Source organism: Tiliqua scincoides, chromosome 1 (assembly GCF_035046505.1).
Source record: "Tiliqua scincoides isolate rTilSci1 chromosome 1, rTilSci1.hap2, whole genome shotgun sequence".
Classification (NCBI taxonomy): domain Eukaryota; kingdom Metazoa; phylum Chordata; class Lepidosauria; order Squamata; family Scincidae; genus Tiliqua; species Tiliqua scincoides.
In genome coordinates this window covers 208,436,157-208,460,058 of record NC_089821.1, presented here as the reverse complement: position 1 = coordinate 208,460,058, position 23,902 = coordinate 208,436,157, and the positions used below count along the sequence as shown (strand labels likewise).

At 42.0% G+C, this 23,902-nt stretch overlaps 1 protein-coding gene across 1 annotated transcript in view; it reads left to right on the top strand.

The window, feature by feature from the left end:
• The window catches only part of MAP7 (microtubule associated protein 7), an 89,718-nt gene that overhangs the window by 27,343 nt on the left and 38,473 nt on the right, over positions 1–23,902 (top strand). Inside the window, exons 2-3 of the mRNA XM_066611225.1 lie at positions 17,173–17,274; positions 19,432–19,509. Of these exons, the coding sequence (XP_066467322.1) occupies positions 17,173–17,274; positions 19,432–19,509 (180 nt within the window). The remainder of the gene's footprint in view (positions 1–17,172; positions 17,275–19,431; positions 19,510–23,902) is intronic.

The window sequence follows — 23,902 nt, the reverse complement described above, 5'->3', positions numbered from 1 at the left end:
CCTCCTTCTCTGGTGATTTTTGGGTGCTACTTTCATTGGATCAGGACCATTCTGGTGTTGTTGGATTCCTCTCAGCCTGCCCTTTCTGATGGACTAAGGCAAGTTTGCCTACTCGTGAGTAAACGCGCAATATGACTCAGTTTCACTTTTTATTGGGCTCCATGCATTTTTTTGTTTTCTGGTTTTTTGCCAATAACTCTTGACAGTCAGGAGATATTTCACTCATGTTTTTTGCATTGCATTCTGCTGGAAATACCGCATTCAACGGTATATAACATGATGTTATTACTCCTAAGCACTGCAATTTTAGCATGTCACCCTCCCAGTGCACATCACCCCCCCTTTGCGCGTCACCCGGTGCAGCCCACACCCCCCTAGCGACGCCACTGTTCAGACCCTTTGAGTACGTAAAAGCAGTACCATACTTGGTCAGACAGCAGAACCCCAGTAACCAGATGCCTAAGGGAGCCAGTGAATGAGAAAGTATTAGGTGAAATGAGCAGAACAATGATTATTCAGTGCAGGACCAAGGATAGCTCCAATGTATATGATTTGTCTTGAACAACTGAACAACATTTATGTGGGGACCCTCATGCCTGACTTAATTCTCTATTCCATCTGGTGCAGATTCCTTAACTTTAGCCTGGAAGCTAGAACCCACTTGGAGTTCTCTGGTATCTAATTGGATTCTCTTTGGTTGCCTGCATGGGTGATCTGGTCTGTTGCTGAAACTTGACCCCTGGGTCTTATGGTGAACTTTCTCCCTAGTCTGCTTTGCTGATGGTTCACCAGAAACCTTGCTCTACTTGTGTCTTCCAGGTCGCTATCTGGATGCTTGCTAAGGAATAGATATAATCAGCTATTCTTCTAAGTTGGTGTCTGGGTTGTTGGATGGATCCATTAAACATTAGGGTTTCAATCTTTTAAAAAAAATTTTTTTAGGGATTAGTTTAGCCATTTCACATACAAAATCAACATCACATTGCTGAAAATTTTTATTAAAAAAAAAAAAAAGATTAATTAAACCAAAGTGCCTCTGTTTCTATGGAACTGGTTCAGTCTTCTAAGACCCTTTAGATTTGTTACAAGCCCAATCTATGACTTGTCTTTTTGGTTGTTAGAAAACGTTATCTGCCACTGAAGGAAAAATGGATAAATTCTGGAAGATGGGAAGAAGAGAATAATCTGAAGTGAACATTCAATTGATATTTGTATGGGGGTTTAAAACGCTAAAGAGCAGCAGTGTTTCTGAAAAACAAATATCTGTTGCCTAGCAGGTAGCATTTTTGTGAAAGAAATATGCACACCTGTGGGCTGTGACTGTTCAGCTGTTTCCTCCCAGAGGTGTATATGTTAAATAGGTAAAAAACCAAAGCATCTCTCCTTGTACTTGTAAAGTTAACAATACTGGTCATTGGGGACATTTAACAGTAATGGAATCATCATGTCAGTTCTATTGTGCAGTTTAAATGCACAGTGAGAGCCTCAGCAAATGAGAAAATATATGCATCTTCTAGTGAGTAAAACCTTTTATTTTGTAGAATTACTTAAATATAACTTGTGGAGGTTAATTGTCTATGTATATAGTTATTATTTCCAAAGTATTTAAAATGATAACATGATTCACACTTTCAAGGTTAGGTTATATTTTCAGGCAATGATATTTGAAAAAAATGCTTGAAAACTCCTGCAGCTATTTTTAACTTAACTAGATCTAAAATAAATCACAGAATCCACATAAGCCTCTTGAGCCAGATGGTGACTATTGGTTAAAATCCCATACCAGGACTTAAGCCTGGTAGGCCCATGATGAGGCTGCATAATAGTTCTAGCACATTGCATAAAAATGTTTTTCTTCTAAAGGCATATGTAAAATGAGTTTGCTCAGCATTATTTAACTTGACTGTACTGAAGATTGCAGTATATAGCTACTGTGTGGAAAGCCATTAACTACATTAACAATGTTATTTATTTTTAAAAAAAAAATTTTCCCTGCAGACATAAGGCAGGTGACTAAAACAAGCAGAAAATGCAAAAGCATGTTCTGGATTCTGTTACTCTTTAACCCTAACTTTTGAATATAATTCTGCAATCTTAATTTGCACATAAAATCAAGGAGGCTGATTTTCTTTTCTTTCTAAATGAAAGCTGTCAGTCAGACAACTAGAAATATTTTTTTCTATTCAGTTGTGAAACAATTCTAAAATTTGTTTCAAGTCGATATGCACATTAAAAACTTAAGGATATGCATCAAATAATGTAATGTGGGTTGAGATCCAGAGAGGTCCATGCATGCACAGTATTTCTGTGCATGGATGGAATGTGTGACTGAGTTATCCTTCTGTTGCCGTCCCTCCCTCCTTGTGGAGAGTTGTCTTGAAGGGCTCTAGAACTTTTCATGTGTGAATGGACCCCGAAAGGGAAACAGCAGAAAAGTCCCTATGTTTACGGGGGGGGGGGAGAGTCCCCCATATGTTCTGTGTACCCATGTTTGACTTGAGTGAATATATGGATAATTCCTTCATATTATTATGGTATAGTTTCCCAAAGTGCTTTCGGATGGAAGGCTCCTATATCGCATTACTGCAGTGACATAGGGTCAGTGGCATGAGTTGCTCTGATCTTGGGTAACCAGCATCCGTAGAGAGGAACTCAACTATGTTCTGTTTTGTATCTTTTGAATTGCATATTTCCAAAAGGGTAGCATGTTTACTTGCTACTACTCGTCACAAGAAGTCTAGTTCCAGTGTCCTTCTGGTTTACCTCATTGCTACATCAGTAAATCAAACATGATGGACAACATGCAATGGTTTATAATTTAGTTATACACAAAAAGCTGGGAGAAAGTGTGAATAACAGGAAAGCTGTTTTTTCCCCCTCTGCCTCTTCATCGAGTAATTCTCTCCAGAATTTCCAGAACTCATTTTAAGATCTACTCTTCTTTTTCACCTAAGCATTAGTAGTAGTTTGCTGTGTGGTTTTGTTTGGTTTCCAGTGTAACATCCATCAGATTCCTGTGAGTTCTATCGTTCGCTTTTTTAAGAGTTTGTATTCAAAAAGCAAGTGTCTAGCCTTAACATTTGAAGGAATTAAGCTAAAGAGTTGAATCATAACCTTGTCTTGAAAAATGCAAGGAAATTCCATTTGCACAACGGGAACTCTCTCTCTCTCTCTCTCTCTCTCTCTCTCTCTTTCTGTGTGTGTGTGTGTGTGTGTGTGTGTGTGTGTGTGTGTGTGTTATACCTCAGGAGCAGGTTTCAGATATGTAGGAGGGGCTGCTTTGCTGAAGAGAGGGAAGGAGGACTTGCGTGAGCTTCCTTCCGCTGGCACCCCTAGATTCCAAGCCAAGGAATGTCAAATCTATTTGAAAGCTTGGGCAGCCCAATCCAATGCCACGGAAGTGCCAACAGCCTGTGCACTATCCCAGCAATGGCTGTCGTGAAAGTGGCACTTTGCCACCAGCGGGCAACTAGCAACACCAGCGGAGAGACCAGTGCCAGTCGGTGCTGGGCTTCTGTTCCGACAGCACACAGTAGTAAGTGGCCCTCCACTCAGAGGGGAGGCGTTTCTGAGTGGGAGGAAGGTGGAGGGGAGTGAAACTGGGTGGGGGGAGGGTCAACCAGAGCGCGTTCAGGCTGGGAGGAGGATGCAGACAGCTGCAGAGGTTGCTTCCGAATCCTATCCCCTCCTCTTGAGCCTCAGAGCACAACACGGGTCTCCTTGGTTCTGTGCCAGCTAAGCAGCTGGCAAGGATCCAAGTAGACCCATAGGGGCTGTCAGAGTTCTACATGGGGTAAGGGAATCAATGTTCCCTTACACAGGATGCAGTGGCTGGATCAGCACCGCAGGGCAAGCATAGGATTGGGCCCTGAGTCTGGGGAGAAGATAGTTTATATTGCTGTGCCAGGGCACCTTCATAGGACTAATCTTGAAATGACCTAGTACTGAGAAAAGAACATTGTGACCCCTTCAGCCTACTGAACCTGCCTTTGAATAAATGCTGATGTGAATGGATCCAAATGATCTGATATTTGTTATTATGCTGATTCATCAAAATTGGCAGTGATTAGCCTCTCTCTCTCTCTCTCTATTTATCCTGCTATTGACTCTTTGGCAAATGTGCAAAATAATCTCTTGCCTGGCAAATGTCATGATGGTTTTTTTCACAGCATATTTGTGTGGTTATTGAACATGTTTTGCTTCGTAAGATAATATAAAGGCCTATACTCAAACCTGTTTCAGAGCTGGAACATCTAAAATGCCTGTTCACCTAAAAATATATGCACATAAGTGAATTGGCTTAAATTAATAGGTCTGATTCTTAAGGCACCCTGCAGAATAGCAGAAAGCCATGGTCCTGTGTTGGCAGTGGGCACCTTCAGTAAGCATTGTGGAAAAAGAATGTGTGGCCTAATATGTTTTATTCTTTCTGTTCTTTTCCTGGTGTTGTTTATTTATGCAAATAGGCTCTCAAATATTCTCACATAGTTTGCTTTGTTGATATTTGGTGGTGAAGTACCTAGTTAACAAAGCTAGATGTTGCATGCTAAGTTTCCCTAACACTGCTTGAGGAAACTCCAGCACCCATCTTCTTTTTGGTGTTGACTGCAACATCTTCCTCACCTTACTTTGCATTCCTTCCACATATTGAGAATGTTGGGGTTTTCTTATTCTAAGGAAAAAGAAAAGGCCTCAGGTTCAGGAAGCCAGAGTTGAAGGCTTCGTGTCAAACCCCAGTTTGATCCAGCTTTGTTTTTACTAACTAGTTAGAACACACATACAGAGTTTGTACATGATAGGAGATTGTGGTAACTTTAGACAAAAGCAGAAACTTTTGCTCTTCTCTCACGCTGAAAAATTGAGAAGATAAGTTGGGAGGGGGCAGTAAGACTCTACAGCTTGTTCAGTGTTATCTGAATTGGGTCAAAAGAATTTCAAGTGATTTCTGCAGCGGGAGATTGGTGCTGAATAAAAAGACTTTTTAATAAAAGCAACTTCTATTCTTCATGTGAGATAATTATTGTTTTTTGGGGGGAAACCCTTATATTTAATGTTGCTGCAGAAAATAAATAGAAATGTATAAATATAAATTTATTATCACAATGTTTTGTAAGAAGCTCTGTTGTCAAAAATCAATATTCTTATGTGGATGCTTTATCTTTGATCTCCATCTATTTTGTAACTATACCATTTACCCTGATCCGAACCTATAAGGTGTGACTTATCACCACTTTAGTCAAATTTGGGCTGCGGTGTTGTCCTTGGTTGATGTGAAAGGAAGTTCTGCTGACATCAGCAGCATTTCCAAGCCAGCTTGCACGTGGCCAGGCTGCAGGTCACAAGTTAGTAAATTATTATACTAAATTGTATCACTTCAGTAAAATGAACTCCTACATAGAGAGGAACCCGTTTTAAAAGTCATAAGAATGTTAATATATTTCTCTTTAAATCACCAACAAACTTATTCTCAAGGGGGCAAAAGTTTCAGATGCTGAGTTAGTGGCCTAGAGAAGGATTCCTAAAGTATCCAGTACTTACCTTCCTCTTGTATACAATTCAGTGTGCCATCAGAGCTTTGAAAATAACTTTTTAGTTTGTGTTTGGTTCAGTGAACAAAGTTGTCTGAAAATGGGGGTGTCAAGCTGTATGTCTTTTTTTTTTGTGTTTTACCCGGAGCAACCTTCAAGCAGTGCAGGAGACAACACTTATGGTGATTAATCAGCCTTCATTCCTCACTTTGGATTGTTTAAGTGGCTCGCAGAAAACAGAAAGGGGGGGGGGTGGAAGAAGAGTAAAAACATCAATTTTTTTTTTTTTTGGTTCTTGATATAAAGAAGCTGACAGGAGGATGGAAGGCTCCACACTGGATCAGCTGCTAGGAGACAGTAGGTTTCTGAGGCGTGCTCCACATTTTAAAGCATGGCATTGTTTATTAAATAAAGCTAGTTGCTGGGTTGCTATTTATTTTTTCACTGGAGTAGACTTTGAACCTCTTCTGCTTGCTGTGTTGAAAGGAAAGCGGAGAGATAATACTGATGGTTGGTGCCCTGAACAACCAAAGACTATGCATTATAATGGTTGGGATTTACTGCATTTGTAAATTATGTCCATATCTCCTGCAAATGTCATTCTGAGATGGACCCAGCTCTTAGCCATCTTTGCATATTTGAACCAGCTTTTGTCACATGAATATGTGAGACATTTAACACAGTCTGTGCTTTAATTAATCAAATGTATTTTTTGTCATTTTGTTTCAAACATATTGTACTCCCATTGCCTGGGTATATTTGTTATCTCAACTTTGTGGTTCCATTTATTTACTCATTGACTTAAAAATTGCTGTGCTTAGTCTAAATGGAAGAGTTGCCAGGTGTTCAAATTAATTTTCAATTGTTCATTTTAGCTGCCCTTCAAGTATGTAGAAACACTCAATGTTGCATACGTATTCCTTTGCATAAATTCCTTTGCATATTTTCAATGTTGCATACATATTTCTTTGCATAAATTTAGAAATCTAATTTTTGTATTGACAGTTATTGAAATGCACAGGAGAATGCCTTTCCCTTTCTAAATATTAGAAAGCACTGCTAACAATGTTAATACTGTTTTAATAGTACTTAATTTTCCTGTACACGGGACTGATTTAGGCTGCAATCCTAACCATGCTTTCCTGAGAGGAAGCCCCCTTGAACAAAATAGGACTTACTTCTGAGTAGACCTGGTTAGGATTGTGCCCTTAAGTGTTCAGAACTACATATGTACATCCCTTGATTCTTGCCATGCATTACAATTGTTCCAGTAATCTATTACAGGTGTGCGCTGCTTAACAACCGTTCACTTAATGACAGACTGCATCTATGACGGTGGTCAAAGCACAATAAAAATGCTCCTAATGAGGCAATCGCATCTCCCATAGCCTGCAGCAGAGTGTCTGTTTACACAACAGAAGGGCTCTTAATGCAAAGAAAAGGTAATCTATGTCCAGTAGCCTGTGCAGCCAGCTAATGTCTGGCAGGGAGTGTCTATACAACAAAGGCAATAGATTGGACTAAATGCTCACTTAATGACCTAGTCACATAACAGGGATTGGAGAATGTATCTCCGTCATTAAGTGGCACACACCTGTGTTTTTCTTTGAGGAAGGAAATATATTACTTTAAATAGCCTCAATATCCCACCACAATGATATTCTGTAATAGTTACATGAAGTAGCTATCAATTACCGTAGATACTCATGTATAGTACGTGAAATTTTTGCCAAGTAATCAAGCTCCAATTCTCACTTCGACTTATCTCCGGGTCAATCAGAGGGCAGAGCCTTTCCACTCTGAACAGTTTCTTGCTCAGCTCAGGCAGGCACCCCCTTAGTTGCTCTAGTTACTTTCCAGGGACATTCCAGCCAAAGTTAACCTTTTATTCTCCTTCCTTCTGCTGCAACCTGGTTCTGCTTGGCAAATGCTTGCAAAGCAGGTCTGTTTTTTGAAACACCAGGATGGGACCCTCCTTCCCAGGCTACAATTCAGTGCACCATGACTTAAGAATAACTCCCATGGAAAGCAGTGAGTCTACTTCTGAGTAAAAAGGGCTGCAAATATATGTAGCTGCATCTCTCTGCTGTGAATTGAATTGCACACTCCCAGTTATGTGTTATGGGTTGTATGTTGTACATAGAGCTTCTGGCTTAACACACCAGACACCTTAAAGGTGGATTTGATCCATGGTTCAACCTTTTTCACTTGCATATCCCTTGGCAGCCCATTTCCATAAATTGTACCCTTCCTATTAGCAAAATGTTTGTAATTAATAATACAGTGGTGCCTCGCATAACGAAATTAATCCATTCCGCGAGTCCTTTTGTTATGCGAGTTTTTTGTTTTGCGAAGCGCGTTTTCCCATAGGAATGCATTGAAATTTAATTAATGCGTTCCTATGGGCAAGAAAAGTCAGAACAAAGTCAAATTTGGTTTACAAAGTGTTTATTAAGTGCTCTTTAAAGGCATACATACTGTACTGAGGATTTCAAAAACGGGGGGATGCTGAGTGGGGAGCTTGATTCCAATACAAGTGGGGGGGGGCGGAGAGCAGATCTCTATACAGACCAGTGCAGAAACAGGGGAAAGGTGTGGGGGAGGGAAGATCTCGATATAGACATCACAGCAAGACCAGTGCAAAACCCCTTGCACACAGAACCAACAGATGGAAGTTGGGGGGGGGGGAGACCTCCATACATACCAGTGCAAAAACAGGGGAAAGGTAATTCAGCCCCAGTAGAGTCAATGGTCCAGGCTTTGGTCCAGGTGCCAACGTGCAACCCCTGACAGGCACACAGGAGCCTGGCCCTGTGAGTGAGTGAGTGAGGGGTGGTGAAGAGAGCGTAAGTGTGTGTGTGAGAGGGAGGGAGGGATGCTGACTGACCCGCTGCTGTGCGAGGAAACCCCAAGAACTCATCATCCTTCCTTAGGGTGAATGTGAGCATAAACCAGCATGACGATCCTCCCCCTTCCTTAGGGTGAATGTGAGCATAAACTGGCATGAAGATCCCCCCCTTAAGACAAACAAAAACAAAAACAAAAAAAATTCGTCTTGCGAAGCACGGGTCATAAAAATTCGTTGTGCAAGTTACCAAACTTCGCTAAACGCTTTCGTTATGCGAGTTTTTCGCTACGCGGGGCATTCGTTATGTGAGGTACCACTGTACAATAATAACTTTATTTTTACCCTGCCCTTCTCCCCGAAGGGACTCAAGGCGGCTTACAACAGGTTAAAACAGATTAAAAACATAATTTAAAAACAGATAAAAGCATATAACGCATCATAAAAACAGTAGTCAGATAAAAAGTAATCAGGTAAAAAGAGCATAGAGCAGCAAATCATAAAAGAATCAGGCCTGTAACCAAGTATTTAAAAATATTAAAAGGTGTTGAAAAGATGTTAAAAAGGCCGAGAACTCAGAAGGCTTGTTTAAACAGAAGGGTCTTCAGGCCTCGCCGAAAAGTCTCAAGAGAGGGAGCCATTCTTAAGTCAAGGGGAAGGGAGTTCCATAGCGTTGGTGCCACTACTGAGAAGGCCCTATTTCTTGCCACCGCCCCACATACCTCCGTAGGTGGTGGCGCTTGTAAGAAGGCCTTCTCTGATGACCTAAGTGGATGAGCCGGATTGTACGGGAGTAGGCAATCTCTGATACCCTGGCCCAGAGCAGTATAGGGCTTTAAAGGTCAAAACCAGCACCTTGAATTGGGCCTGGAAACGAATGGGCAGCCAATGCAGCCACTGGAGAAGCGGACTGACAGAGTCAAACCGCCTACCTCCAGTAACTACACAGGCCGCCACATTCTGTGCTAATTGCAGTTTCCGAACCATCTTCAAGGGCAGCCCCACATAGAGCGCGTTTCAATAATCTAACCTCGATGTCACTGTGGCATGAATCACCATCGCCAGGTCTGCATGATCCAAGTACGACCGCAGCTGGCGCACCAGCCAAAGCTGAACGAAGGCCCCCCTAGCCACAGCCGCCACCTGGGAATCCAGGAGCAGCTGCGAGTCCATGTGGACCCCCAAGCTGCAGACCTGCTCCTTCAGGGGGAGTGCAACCCCATTCAGCGCAAGCCGATAGTCCAACACCTGCATCAAGGATTTCTGAACCAGGAGAGCCTCTGTCTTATCCGGATTTAATTTCAGCTTGTTAGCCCCCATCCAGATCCTCACTGCCTCCAGACAGTGCTCCAGGCCCTCAGCCGCCACCCTGGAGTCTGGAGGAAAGGAGAGATAGAGCTGGATGTCATTGGCATATTGATGGCATCCCACTCCAAACCCCTGGATGACCTCTCCCAGCAGTTTCATGTAGATGTTAAATAGCATGGCGGACAGAATTGAACCCTGTGGCACCCCACACCTCAAGGGCCAGGGTGTCGAGCAGGCATCCCCCAGCACCACCATCTGGGACTGATCCTCCAAGTAGGAGCAGAACCACCGCAAAACAGTGCCTCCAACTCAGCCAATTGGCCCAGAAGGATACCATGGTTGATGGTATCGAAAGCCGCTGAGAGGTCCAGCAGGACCAACAGGGACGCACTCCCCCTGTCCAGTCCCCGGCGTAGGTCATCCACCAAGGCGACCAAGGCGGTTTCCATCCCAAAGCCCAGCCTGAAACCAGATTGAAAAGGATCCAGATAATCCGCTTCATCCAAGACCCTCATCTCCCCCATATGAAAACCCAGACTTTGTGTATTTATCGCAGTGTTTTTTTCTCTTTTTATCTGTTTGAAGAACAGAAGACTCTGCCTTTGTACTGTTTTGCACCAGAAGTGTGCTGAGAAATTCTGTGTGATGGACCACTTTCCATATTATGTTTCAGTTTTTTTACTGTGCTGGTTTTCAATCACTGGTTCATACATGAACTGATGACCAAAAACTAGCTATTGGTGGGGCTTTCACAGTCAACTAGCTACCTTCCTGCCTGCCTTGCTGGCCCTGCAAAGCATTCTGGACCACGACCTGCCTTTTTCTGCCATTATTCCATTCTTTTTCAAGTACCCCTAAAGGTCCTCGTTACTTGAACAATCCGTATCTGCAGCTGTGTATAAAATAAACTTTGCACTTTGCCAAAATGATGCTTCCTTAACTGCAAAACCCAAAGAAGAACTCATAAAGGAATTCATTGTAAAACAAAGGTTCCTTCATAAAACTGCACAATTTCAATAAATCAAAATATCCTGAAAACAATTTCCTACCATGTACTATCAGGTAGCTGTGACTTCAGTAGTGCTCTGACACATCCTACTGTGAAATAGCTCACAGAAAACACTCTGAGGATATTAAAAACATAAAGATTGGTGACTGCAGCACTTTATTTTCTATCATCAAAGAGATGCAGGGGAGGCAAAGCTTTCAGGTTAAAATGTGCTGCAAAAGTGTGATGAATCTCCTATGTTTGCCCTATTTTTTTTTTCCTATTTTCCTCTATTTTGGACCATCTTTAACTCCCCAGAAGCTTCTATGTTATTCAGCTTCTGGGATATACTTTGCAAGCAGCCTTTGTTGCTTGCCTCTGTGTGAAACTCCATTCCTTAGGAGAGAGAAAAAACACATGGCTTTGTGTATTTGGCTCTTTTTCCCATCTGGGTTGTCTAGCAGCCCTTGCTGAGATTGTTAAATGTTTAGCAATTGGGTAGCCAACTTGGTCCAAAGGGTGGGCCAGAGTGACCAGTTAGTTTCCATTCCCCTAATAGGTAACTGCTGACATCATTACAGCTAAGTTATAAATTTCCAAACCTGCAAGAAGGGGCATTGTTCTCTACCAGTCACTTGTGTGGCCCATATGTGGGAGCTCAGAGAGCAGGACCCTTGTGAGTCAAAGGATTTAGGATTCCTTGCCACATAAGTAAGTTAAAAGCCATTTCTGTCCAATGTTGTATATACACAACAGGAACCAAATGTGTTCACCTGTGGGCTGGGCAATAATGGGTTAAGCTAGGAACTGTGGTAAGATGCCCCCTTCATTCTCTCCATTTGCACTTGTGATCCAGCAGAATCTCTGCTCTGTCTGCTGAGTGTTAATGGTTATTGCATCCTTTTGGTGAAAATCTTTTTCTTATACTTTTCTGCCAAGCAAGTGTTTTTCATTATCCTGCTCTACTTCTATAAACAAACCTTTCTTTTTGCATTTCATTTAATCCCTTTCATTTACACAGCACGAGCTGTCCACCTCCCCCTTACCCCACATGGGCATCACAACCTGGCTCTTGTGAACCATTTTTTGTTGAAAAGTAGTTACCATGGTATTGCTGAATTGTTATTAAATATTAATTATTTAATAATGTTATGAAAATGAAGATAGAGCCTTAATGCAGTAGAACTGCAGTAACATTTGCAAATCTGAGGTAAAGCATGCACATCTCAAAAGCTCATGTACTTTGAACTTCTATTTAAAAGGCAACACAACACAAAACCTCTGTTGGGCCATCATAGTATTCATAAGCAGGCTTTTATTCTTTTATTCTGTGCAATATAAGATGTTGGAATTTTCTTTTCAGAAGGATGTCACAAAGGATCAGAGGGATATGATTCAGGTTGAGAATAGTGCATGCTGGTATACCCAGGAATATGACTTGCATTGTAGTTGAAGTATAATGCTGCCTAAGAGAGAATCATTGTAAGCCTCCCTTATTCCAGAAAATTGTTCAAACTATGTATGAACAAACTATGTATGTAATAGTTCAGATGAAACGACAACCCTCTTATGAATCAGTTTTGTCCCTTGGGAATGCTTTTAGATCCAATGTTGCTGATGGTTGCAGAGATGGCATCTGTATAGTGCCATCCAACGCCAACTTTGTTAGGTGCTTTGACTGCATCCTTCATGGAGATGATGTGACCACATTTTCAGTACCTTCCATTGTAGAGTATGGCAATTCATTGTGCAGTACATCAGGCTGTTGTTGAAAATGTTTGGAAACTACAACTAGTATAGAGCATGCTCAAATTATTAACTGGGGTTGATCACTGGGGACCTTGCACATCACTGGCTCCCAGTTTTTTAGGTTCACTCCAAAAGTGCTGTGTCTCAGGGATGGGAACTCAAGTTAAATGACTCAACGTGATTTTCGCTGACTTGTGTGAACTCAAGTCACACTTGTCAAAGACTCAGGCAAACACTTGAGTCTGGGCCTACTGGCTCAAAGCACCATGGATTTGGATGTCTCGAGTTGCCCAGACACAGCTAGGGGTTGCTGCTTGCATTCTCTGATATTGCACCACTTCCATGTCTTCTGAAAACTTCATGTGGTGATCCGGAAGCTGGGCATTTAGATCTGTGCAAGCAGCAGCAATCAGCAGCAGGGTACATTATGTTCAGTCAGGAGGCAGAGACAGGCTAGGGGTGGAGGGAAACGGTTGGTTTTGTTTGTTTGGGTTTAAGGGTATCAAGTTGCAGAAGTAACTAGTTGCTAAAGTAACTAGCTGGGTGCTGCTGCTTGTGTTCAGAACACTGGGGCTGAAGGTGCTTCTTCTTGTCCCTGCAGATTATCCTTTGAACAGAAGATGTGTCCTGACTTTGTGTCTTTGGGAGAGGGAGAGGGTGAGGAAGAGGAGGAACCTAGACAGGGGAAGGGGTTTGGCCTTAGGGACAAGTGGACTTTTGCAAGTGAGGAGGCAGGGGGAAGCTGGGTTTTTTTTTATGGAGCCATGGCTAATTTCCTTATGGAAAAGACTCAGGACTTGCCTGCTTGGCATGTAACAGCAGCTGGAGGATCTCGGGGTTCTAGTAAAAACAAAGTAAATCCCACGAGTCTGATGTCTGCCTGATCCTGCTTTAAAGATTGAAACCTTGACAGTGGCATACCCATGTAGTCTAGAATCTGCCGGGTCCAATGTGTGAAATTATCCAATGAATACAATAAAACAAGTATAAGTTCATAGTTAATGACTGAACTAATTTTAGCACTTTCTCACAGTCATTTGAGGATACCATGCTGTGAGCAACACTATTGTTTCGTGAAATCTGGAAACTAAATTTGCTTGCCTGGACTATTGACATCCGCTTTGGTATAAGCAGATTCCCATCATATGCAATAATGACATGAACAATTTCCCTTAATATGGCTGTATGCTGGCTCAATCTCAAGTGCAGTGTCATTAAAATTTCATGCTCTGAGTGTTTGAAGTACACAATTTGGTATATTCAGTGGATTCAGTTTGTCATAAGAGGAATACTTAATGAAACAAGTACTTACCTTGAGATTGTTTCTGGCACTCTTAATAAAATATAATAGATACTGTATTTTATTCTTTGCATATAATTTCTGTGTGTACAGTATTGCATTCTGGTAGAGAGCTGAATTTTCCAAGTTACATCATGACTTTAAACACAACAGGATGCTTCCTAATTATGTGTTAAATAAAAAATTTAAGGAAGCATAAAAATCAATGGGTATGGGTGTCAATGGGCAATTTTCACAATGGAGAGAGGTGAAAAGTGGTGTGCCCCAAGGATCTGTCCTGAGACCGGTGCTTTTCAACCTCTTTATAAATGACCTGGAGACAGGGGTGAGCAGTGAGGTGGCTAAGTTTGCAGATGACACCAAACTTTTCCGAGTGGTGAAGACCAGAAGTGATTGTGAGGAGCTTCAGAAGGATCTCTCCAAACTGGCAGAACGGGCAGCAAAATGGCAGATGTGCTTCAATGTCAGTAAGTGTAAAGTCATGCACACTGGGGCAAAAAATCACTTCACATATAGGCTAATGGGTTCTGTGGTGGTGGACAGGTCGATGAAAGTGTCGACCCAATGTGCGGCAGCAGTGAAGAAGGCCAATTCCATGCTTGGGATCATTAGAAAAATTATTGAGAACAAAACAGCTAATATTAAAATGCCATTGTACAAATCTATGGTAAGGCCACACCCGGAGTATTGCGTCCAGTTCTGGTCACCATATCTCAAAAAGGACATAGTGGAAATGGAAAAGGTGCAAAAGAGAGCAACTAAGATAATTACTGGGCTGGGACACCTTCCTGATAAAGAAAGGCTACGGCATTTGGGCCTCTTCAGCCTAGAAAAGAGACGCCTGAGGGGGGACATGATTGAGATATACAAAATTATGCATGGGAAGGATAAAGTGGATAGAGAGATGCTCTTTACACTCTCACATAACACCGGAACCAGGGGACATCCACTAAAATTGAGTGTTGGGAGAGTTAGGACAGACAAAAGAAAATATTTCTTTACTCAGCGTGTGGTTGGTCTGTGCAACTCCTTTCCGCAGGATGTGGTTATGGCATCTGGCCTAGATGCCTTTAAAGGGGGATTGGACAAGTTTCTAGAAGAAAAATCCATTACGGGTTACAAGCCATGATGTGTATGTGCAGCCTCCTGATTTTAGAAATGGGCTATGTCAGATGCAAGGGAGGGCACTAGGATTCAGGTCTCTTGTTATCTGGTGTGCTCCCTAGGGCATTTGGTGGACTGCTGTGAGATACAGGAAACTGGATTAGATGGGCCTATGGCCTGTTCTAGTGGGGCTGTTCTTATGTTCTTATCAGTGGGGGAATTCTCTGGCCCTTTACAGCCATGGTGGCTAAGAAGGTAATTTTCCCAAAGTATTACATTTGTTGGAGAGTCTTCTAAATGGCCTGATTTGGCCTGATTCTTTTATGATTTGCTGCTGCTCTATGCTCTTTTGGCCTGACTATTTTTTATCTGACTGCTGTTTTTATGATATGTGTTAATATGCTTTTTAGTTGTTTTAAATTATGTTTTTAGTCTGTTTTAACATGTTGTAAGCTGCCTTGAGTCCCTTCGGGGAGACAGGCGGGGTAAAAATAAAGTTGTTATTATTATTGTTAAATGTCAAAATGACCAATACTTTGTTACTGGCCTGCATCATACACATGACTGATTTGCCTGAATTCAGGTATATGTGCTCCCCTCCCCAAAAAAGAAAAACAGTGTAAACCAGTGGTGGCCAACCTTTTAACTTTAGGGCTCCTGGACCTTTAACAAGTGTGTAGAAGAGGGAATTTCAGCAGGTGCACTTGTACATCTCACAGATGACAAGGTGCACTTGCTAAAATTCCCTGCACAATTGTTAAAGGTTCTAAAGTTGAAAGGTTGACCACCCCTGGTATAAACAGTAGAGACGTTTCACCTGCCATTCCACTTACTTAATGTCCTTGAACCTGGCTGCTCCATCTCCTTCTCACATGCTCAGAAGATGGGAAGGGCTTGCTTCTTCCTGCTCTAGCTCTGCTGCCCCTTCTTATAAACTGACTGGTGGAGAGAATATCAAGAGTGGAAATGTTCTACTCCAGCATTCTCCAAGCTGAACCACATTATAAAAAGTGGTATCAGAACAAGAGCAGGAGGATGAAAATGGTAAAGTTTACCCTGTAGGAGATGCATGCTCCAGTGGCGACTGGGAACAGAATTAGGAGGTGAGTTCAGGTGACAGAATGACTTGAACTGCCCCTAAAAGAGCTGTAGAATGTTTGTGCTTTTAATGTAACAAGCCCTGTGTTTGGGTTATTCAACCAGTGTTGCTTCTGGTTAAGGACTAGCTTCCTTATTCTGACATATGGGTTAGTGGGGATAAGCAGAAGGGTAGACATGGTCTTTGTGTTGCTTATTGGTCTTGGGTGCAACAGCTGGTGCAACAACAATGTCGGTTTCTATGCTGTTTCAAGAAAGGCATATGGCAACATCTTATGGTAAAGGGATGTCCCGTAGAGTACTCTTTGATTCTGTAAAACACAATGGATGCTTTGTGTTCGTTTCTGTGCTTAAATGCTTTATAAGACATAATGGGTATTCCTTATTTCAGATCCCACAATTTCAAACTTTTGTCCTTTTGTTTTTGAAAGTTTGACCCAGGAACCAATCATGTTAAATGCCAGGGAGCCAGTGAAATATGTTATATGCCAACAAAAGCCAGGGAGTTTTTCCAAGGGGGAGTAATGGTTAGTTTCACCCCTAATATCAGAACTGAAGTTCCACCCCTTAGATAAGGATCCAGGGCCTGGATCCATTTGGAAAAAGCTCTCCCCATCTTGACTGGTGCTTACTATTCCACTGTGTCACCATGTTTCTTTCAAGTTGATCTGGGCACAGGGATGCTCTGGGCAGTCATGTCTGCCCGGACATCCTGCTGCACTGCATTCTAAGACACTGAGTATTAGACATGACTGCCCAAATCAACTTGAAAGAAACCCAGAATGGAATGGAATGGTGCCAGTCAAGATGGGAAAGGCTTTTTTGGGACACAGCAGTCTCCATTTTGGGGACCGCTGTCTTCAATCATCAAAAACCCTTTTCACAGAAGTACTTTAGGACTCTACCCTTTTCGTAGATGCAGCCTGTTTGTTCCCAAGCATTTCTCTGCAGTCCCTGAAGGATAAAAGTTTACTTTTTCTTCTTAATTAACTCTTATATTTTTAGGCTAAATATTAACTGGATTTCCAGGATACAGGCTAGAACTGGGTATGCTCTCCTAAAATAATAGCAGTAGTGTAAGACAAGAATGCTGAAGAGGTGTGCCAAGTATACTGTACAGCTTCTCTGGCCATGGTTCATCCTGGTGTGACTGACTGTATTAATAAAAACAAAGATGCCTTAACATCTTCACCTATAATAAAGGTAATATGATTGACTGAGTGTTGTTTTTTCCCCTCTCTCTTCCTTTTAGTGTCTGAAAGTAGTAAAGGGCACGACAAAAAGCCTGCTTCATCTAGCCGCCCCACCTCTGCTGCTTTAGGGCAGAACCCCAGCAACTCTGGAGCTAAGTCAGGTATCAATATGTTTATTGGCATTTGCCTGAAATGTATATTAAAATCACTTTTTAAAAATGTGTTGAGATTGTACCATTTTCCTCAGTTTTCTTCAGGCGCAGATTACTGTGATTTTAATCTCTTTCCAGCTATAGAGCAGAAAGCTTGAGAAGCAGATGCTGGGTACTCAGTGGCATAGCTAGAGGGGGTGCGGGAGCAGCAATTGAACCAGACTGCAGGCTGCCTGAGGGCAACAGTCTGGCCACCTACCCATGCAGGCCCCCCCCGCCCATGATCGCAGTTTGCACTTCTTGCAAAAAGTGCCAGAAAAAACCAGCACTCTTTGCAAGACGGACAGCAGGGATCACAGTCCTTGGCTACTTGCTCCCAGGGCTTGGGGGTGACCATGGTGGCTTGGGGGGGGTAAGCAGGAGGGGGCTGGGGGTAAGTGGCATAGCAAGGGGAGTAAGCGGCCAGAGACTCCCAACTGCTGCTTGCACCCCTTGAAGGGGTGAGAGGGAAGAGGGCTGGGGGTGGCGGCAGATTTTTTATTTTTCAATTTTTAAAAAAAGCGCAGGTGTGACATCTGCGGGGTGACGTGGGGGGCATCATTTTTGGTTATCAACACCACTGTGTGCACTTCATATTATATTTGGAATTGGCAGATATTTTTCCAATGATCTTTTGCTACATTTTATAGTTAGATTGAGATGCCTTCTCAAAGAAGCCTTTAAAGGGAATGTACTCTGTGTGATGAGATTATATGGAATAGCCCAACAGTTCCTATTAGAGAATTTTAGAATTTCAGATTCTCTAAAGGTCAAAGCACAAATTGCACTGAATGTGTGTACAGGCCCATTTTTTCTAAAATAGTGCTGAAGAGGCACACAGAATAGAGTGTGAGTAAAACTGTAGCGGGATAGGGAGGCTTTAACAGTTTGCCCAACTGTGATTTTGACCTTAACTGTTTCTCTCCCCCCCCCAAAACACACACACACACACACACACACACACACACGCATCACTTTCATTAGGGAAAAAAAGAGTTTTCCTTAGCTTTAAACTTCTAGCCCTCATGTGTTCCATAGGAAAGTGAAAATGTGATGGAACTTTGAAAATGTATTTTCTTATTCAGTATTGATTGTTGACAATGACACTGCTTTTAAGATAGAAACACTGCTGAGATCTCACTAAAATTTAAACTCTGCATATACTCAGTGGCACACGTTAGGTTTTTGTTGCTTCATGGAGTCAAGAGCACAGACTTGTTGCTGGGCTCTGCTTGAAATATTGACCTTGCTTTATGTACTGTTGTATAAGGCCCTAGCAGCAGATTTCCCTTCCTCCTTTTATAGCCTTTGGCAGGCAAAGTGGTGAAATAAATTAGGAAAGAGATATGCTTTCCTTGAGCATACACACTGTCAGTTTTACAAATGTCTGAATGCCCTTCTTTCTGCTGCTCAGGCTTGAAAGGTATTCATGCTGAAAAGACAGTTCATTAGAAAGGGGGGAGACAAAGGAATCCCCTAACTTGTGAAACTTTTTTTCAACTCCTCACTTATCTTGCGTTTTTATGGTGTCCATGACAGGATGTCAGCTGGTCAGTTGTACCCATAAGTCCAGTTACTGGCACCTGGGCTTTCTGCCAAGCAATTAACTTTTCATTCATATCCCCTTAAAACAAAAGTGATAAGGCAGCAACAAGATCTATTGCATGTGCCAGCAGGAAGGGAGGGGAAAGTACTAGTCTAATGCTTTAAATAATGCCACCATCTTTGAGTTCTGAGAAGTGCTTTTTGTATGTTGCTACACAGCCTGGAGTGCAATGTTTATTGGTCCATCACTCATGTGTTTTCCTGACAAATGGTGCACTGCATACAGACATGTCATTCCTGTTTGTGTGCAATTTGTTTATGGCACTAGGCTTTTTGAGTACAAAAGTAAAGCAGCTGCTAAAAATGATAGAATTGTGCTGATTGTTAATGAACTCTTAAAACACAAAGGCCTAGTTCTTGCTGAGGTGGTAAACCCAATGGCTTGGCTGTTACTAAGTTTTGGGGTGGGTGGGTGTGTGTGTGTGTGTGTGTGTGTTAAAGCTGCTTGCTAATTGAGCTAAGGCTCCTGCATTTACTAGCATGAGATATTAAATCTGTTCTTTTCATTTCCCATGTTTACAGACCCTACTCCTGTGTTGAAAGTCGATGAAAGGCAGAGGCTTGCCAGAGAGCGGAGAGAGGAGAGGGAAAAGTTGTTAGGTGAGTCCTCGTTTACACTCTTACTAAGTGATGGTTTTCATGAATTGTAATGTGCTTTTAATTTGGTGTCGATAGCTGAGTTTCTCAAGGTTTGTCCTCCACCATACCACTTCGCATGATCTACCTATTCAAAGTACCACTGGAAGTAACTGGTGATGACATCATTGCCAGTTAGTTCTTTGTTGGGAGACCGGATGCGATGCAACCAACACCAGTAAGAGGCTCAGGGTGGACAGGAGGGCTTTTTTGAGCACAGAAAAGTATACTTTGGAACTCTGTCCACCGAACTGAGCCGCCTACCGCTGTTCGTTGCTACACGTTCCTAGTTTTGCTACAGGGCATCAGGTGTCCATGGGTCCTGTAAGTACCATCAGAGTACCTCCACCTCAGGTACCACTGGTGATACCTGTACCACTGGTTGAGAAACACTGGTCTGTCATATTAAGCCGTCAGAAGGATAAAAGTATAGTTATATGTGACATGTATTCTTTGACATAAAACAATGTCAGTGTCCTGCCAGATCAGGACAGAGTCCTGCAGGCTGTTTCCTACAGTGGTCAATTGCATGTATCTAGCAAACCCACAAGCAGGGCATGAAGGAACACTCCTCTCACCATTGCTCCCTTGCACCTGGTATTGCAAAGGTATACTGCTGCTGAATCTGGAGGTGGAATATAGTTATCATGGCTAGTAGCCATTGATAGATCTGTTCTCCATATTTTGTCTAAACCCCTTTTAAAACCACCCAAGCTAGGTAGCAATTTGCTACTTTTTGTGGTTGCAACTCTCATAAAGTAATTGTGCTCTTTATTTTGAGGAAATGCTTTATTTTGTCCTAAATCTTCCACCGATCAGTTGCATTGGCAATCCTGGGTTCTCTGGCTGCAAGTGGGAGAACCAACTTCTTGGTCCACTTTTGGCACACCACGCCTCAGTTGCATTCCCCCTAGTCATCTTTCCATAAACTAAAGAGCCCGAGACATGGTAGTCATTGAAATATTAAGAATAAACTCACAGTGTATAGTTCATTCATGGCCCCACAGTTATGCATGGTGGAGTCTGTGGGGTCTACATGTGTAGGCATTTGTGCCCATGCTTCCAACTCTCTGAAAAAATTAGGATCAACTTCCAGGCTATTAGTATGTTTGATATTGGTATTGAGGGCCAAACTTATACCCTCAGAAATATTGCTGACAAAAATCTGGGGATGGGGCAGGCCTGACTGGGACTCTAGGAAAAGGGAATTCTTTCCCTTTGTATTATTTTTCCCCTGAAAACTGTTCCTCAAGCTTGCCTCCCCATTTGCCCTCTGAAGTGACTGTTTGCTGCAAATGACCATCTCAGGCACAAATAGGTTTTGGGAATTTTTACGTGGGAAAATGGATCAGGGGAAAGGATTAAGCCCTCCTTCCCAGTGTACCATGGTTCTCAGAAGAAATCTGCTTTTTTGTGAACAAAGGTACTTCCAGTTTTAAACTTGTCTCTACAAAATGTGTTTAGGTGAATGTGTAGTTTGCTCTGGAGATTATAATAATATTGAATACTTTAATAGTGTTATTGTCTTTACCTGCAGTATGTGTCATAGTAACTGTTAGAGAAATTAGCCACAATGAAACCCATATGATGTAACTTAAAAGTTTAGAGACCCCTGGGTTAGAAAACTGTTCCTCAATGGTTTATCAGTAATTTATTCCTGCAGGATACAGGAATTATAATACTGAAGATCATTGTTCCCAAACTGTGTGCTGCTGTGCCCTGGATATCTCTGGTAGCCTCTTCTTCCCGGCTTTCCCAGGTGCTGCCATCTTGGCTGGGCCAAGATCTTAAGATCTCACATGATTCTCACATGTAGCACCACCGCAAAAGGGCACTGTGGAGAAAGGGTGCCATGATCAGGATAAGTTTGGGAACTACCGCTGTAGAACATCTTAACATTCTGTCTGGTTACAAAAGCTCCCATAGTCCTTCAAAAGGTATCTTGCCTTTCTCTGTGGGAATTGCTAGTACATATTTATGCTTCACTAAGAGAAGTTGAAATGGAGATAATTGCTTGTGCATTCTAGAACTCTAAAGATATTCAGTCTTGCTTCAGCAAATGGAGAGTGGTAGCATTTTGTAGCACTTTGTAACTGCAGGTACCCTTTCCTGTCTACATAAATTTTGATCAAGACACTTTTTCTTATCTACAAATTGGCCAGAGTTCAGTGAGAACTAAACTCTCCAACTTTTCTGGGAATATGCCCAGCTTAACAATTGACTGAAGAAATCACTCACGGACAAAAGAATTTATATGCTTGCTATGGTGTGTGTGTGTAAAAAAACAAAACAAACGTAAACTTGTCTCTAGAAAATGACACACTATAGTGTTTTGTCCCTTGGAGAACTAGTGAAGCATAGTGTTTAAGAGAATGAGCAGCTACCTGCACTTCCCAGTTTGTGCCTCAACTTTGCCATGAACTCGCTAATAATAATGCTTAATATTTAGAATGGGTTGCGGACGGCTGCCTTGGTGCTTTTGCTTAGACGCAGTCTTTTCCATTGTGGTGGTTTTGTGCAGACATGGTAGCACTGGGCTAGCAAGAGCCAGCTATTCTTACTTCTGTACATTCTACTTCCAGATAAACCTCCAGAATGGAACCAGTGCGTTAGAGTATACAGTGCTTTCCAAGCGCGCAAAGCACTTTACAAGTATCATCTTTGCAAAATTCTTAACAAAATTCTGTAAGATAAGTAAGTAGTACTCTCACCATATTGCAGCTGGATTGCTGAGACTTGAGAGGGAATTGGTTGCCTAATGCCACCAAGGGAAGTTTCCATGCTGGCTGGAGTTGCATAACAGTCAAAGCAAGAAAAAGTGCCTGATCACAACCTAAACTATATTGTTCCTAGCTGAAGCCGCTTACATTGCTCAAGGAATGCCCAGTAGTGCTCATGGGTGTGCACAGGTGCTCTTCTCTGAATTCCCAATGAATGGGTTACTCAGGCAATTGGCAAAGAACAGCCCTCACTTCCTGTAGGCTAGGAAATATATAAATGCGCTTTTGTGATGTCATCAAGTAACGTGTTTTGCTGGCCAATCAAGTAACCTGATTGGGGGGATGCAGTCCACCTGATATCCATCCCACCCCTTTGACCTAGAAGGATTTGGCTGCCCAATCACTAAACGCATGCCAGTCTTGTTGGCGGGAGCGGTAGCAAACCCAGACAAGAAGAGAGATCCTGTCCACACATAGCACATGTTTAGGGAATAATACAGTTCCCAACAAAGGACTAAAGCTGCTTTTTTAGGTTGCTGAACTTGCACAGGAACTTCTGGAGTGTTAAGTGTCCAAAAATACAGAAAAATAGTAAAAATTGGGAGGGGCAAACAGTACTCGTCACAGATTGACAGGAGTTTGTTTTTAAATTGGCATTGCTTTTGTATGCCTACTTGCGTTAGGAGGTTTTGCACTTTTTCATAGTGGAGACTACTGAGATTCACACAGCAAGTTTTCATGCTTGTTTGATATTGTGCAAACTATAAACACCAGAGGTATAATAAGGACATGGCAAGTTCTCTTCAGTTCCCATGCCTCATTTACAAGGTTGCATTCACATTTAAGGAATGGCAGGGCTGAGCACTGAACAAGGGCCCACTCCAGTGGTAGTACCTGGTGTCCATTCAGGAAGGTGGGGTTGCCATGGAAGATCCAGGAGCTGCCAGCAATTTGTTATTGTCAGGTATGCTAAATTGAAAAAGGGTAGTGTGACTTTATGATGAAATGTCAGATATCTGAGATATCTGCATAATGCAGAATCTGCATAAATAATGCAGAATCTGAGAATTATTGTCCAACCACTGCAAGTTAGATGCAGAAAATCCATTTGGTATGTTCCATTAAAAGTATGTCCCATTTATAATTATGTTCCATTTGGTTCAGTGGAGCTTATTCCCGGGTATGGTATAGAATTGTAGCCTTAAGGTAGACAAGACCAGATCATATTGTGTGGACTTGATCAGATAAATGTATTTGGAGAAATGACAGTTTATTGTCCTATGTCCTACATTTGTATCCCGAAGTCCTCAGTGACCTCTCACCTGTGAGTTTTCTGTTGCTGATTGTTTTGAAGAGTGAAGCTTCTATTTTTATTAAGAATTCTATTGAAGGATTTCTGTAAGGTTAACATGCATATCAATGTTGTATATAGTTCTGTTGTTAAGCCCCAAAAGTAAGATATTTGTGTTAAGATTTGCTTCCTGTTTTAACCAGAGCTGGAAAAAATTTTTGGGAATCAGTACCAGCTTTTTAAAATACCAACTTTGGTTTGTCACAGAAGTTGAAATAGTCTGAGCATTTAAATTTGTTACAATATTAATGTCAAACATTTTCTGTACTAGAAAAGCAAGCTGTTC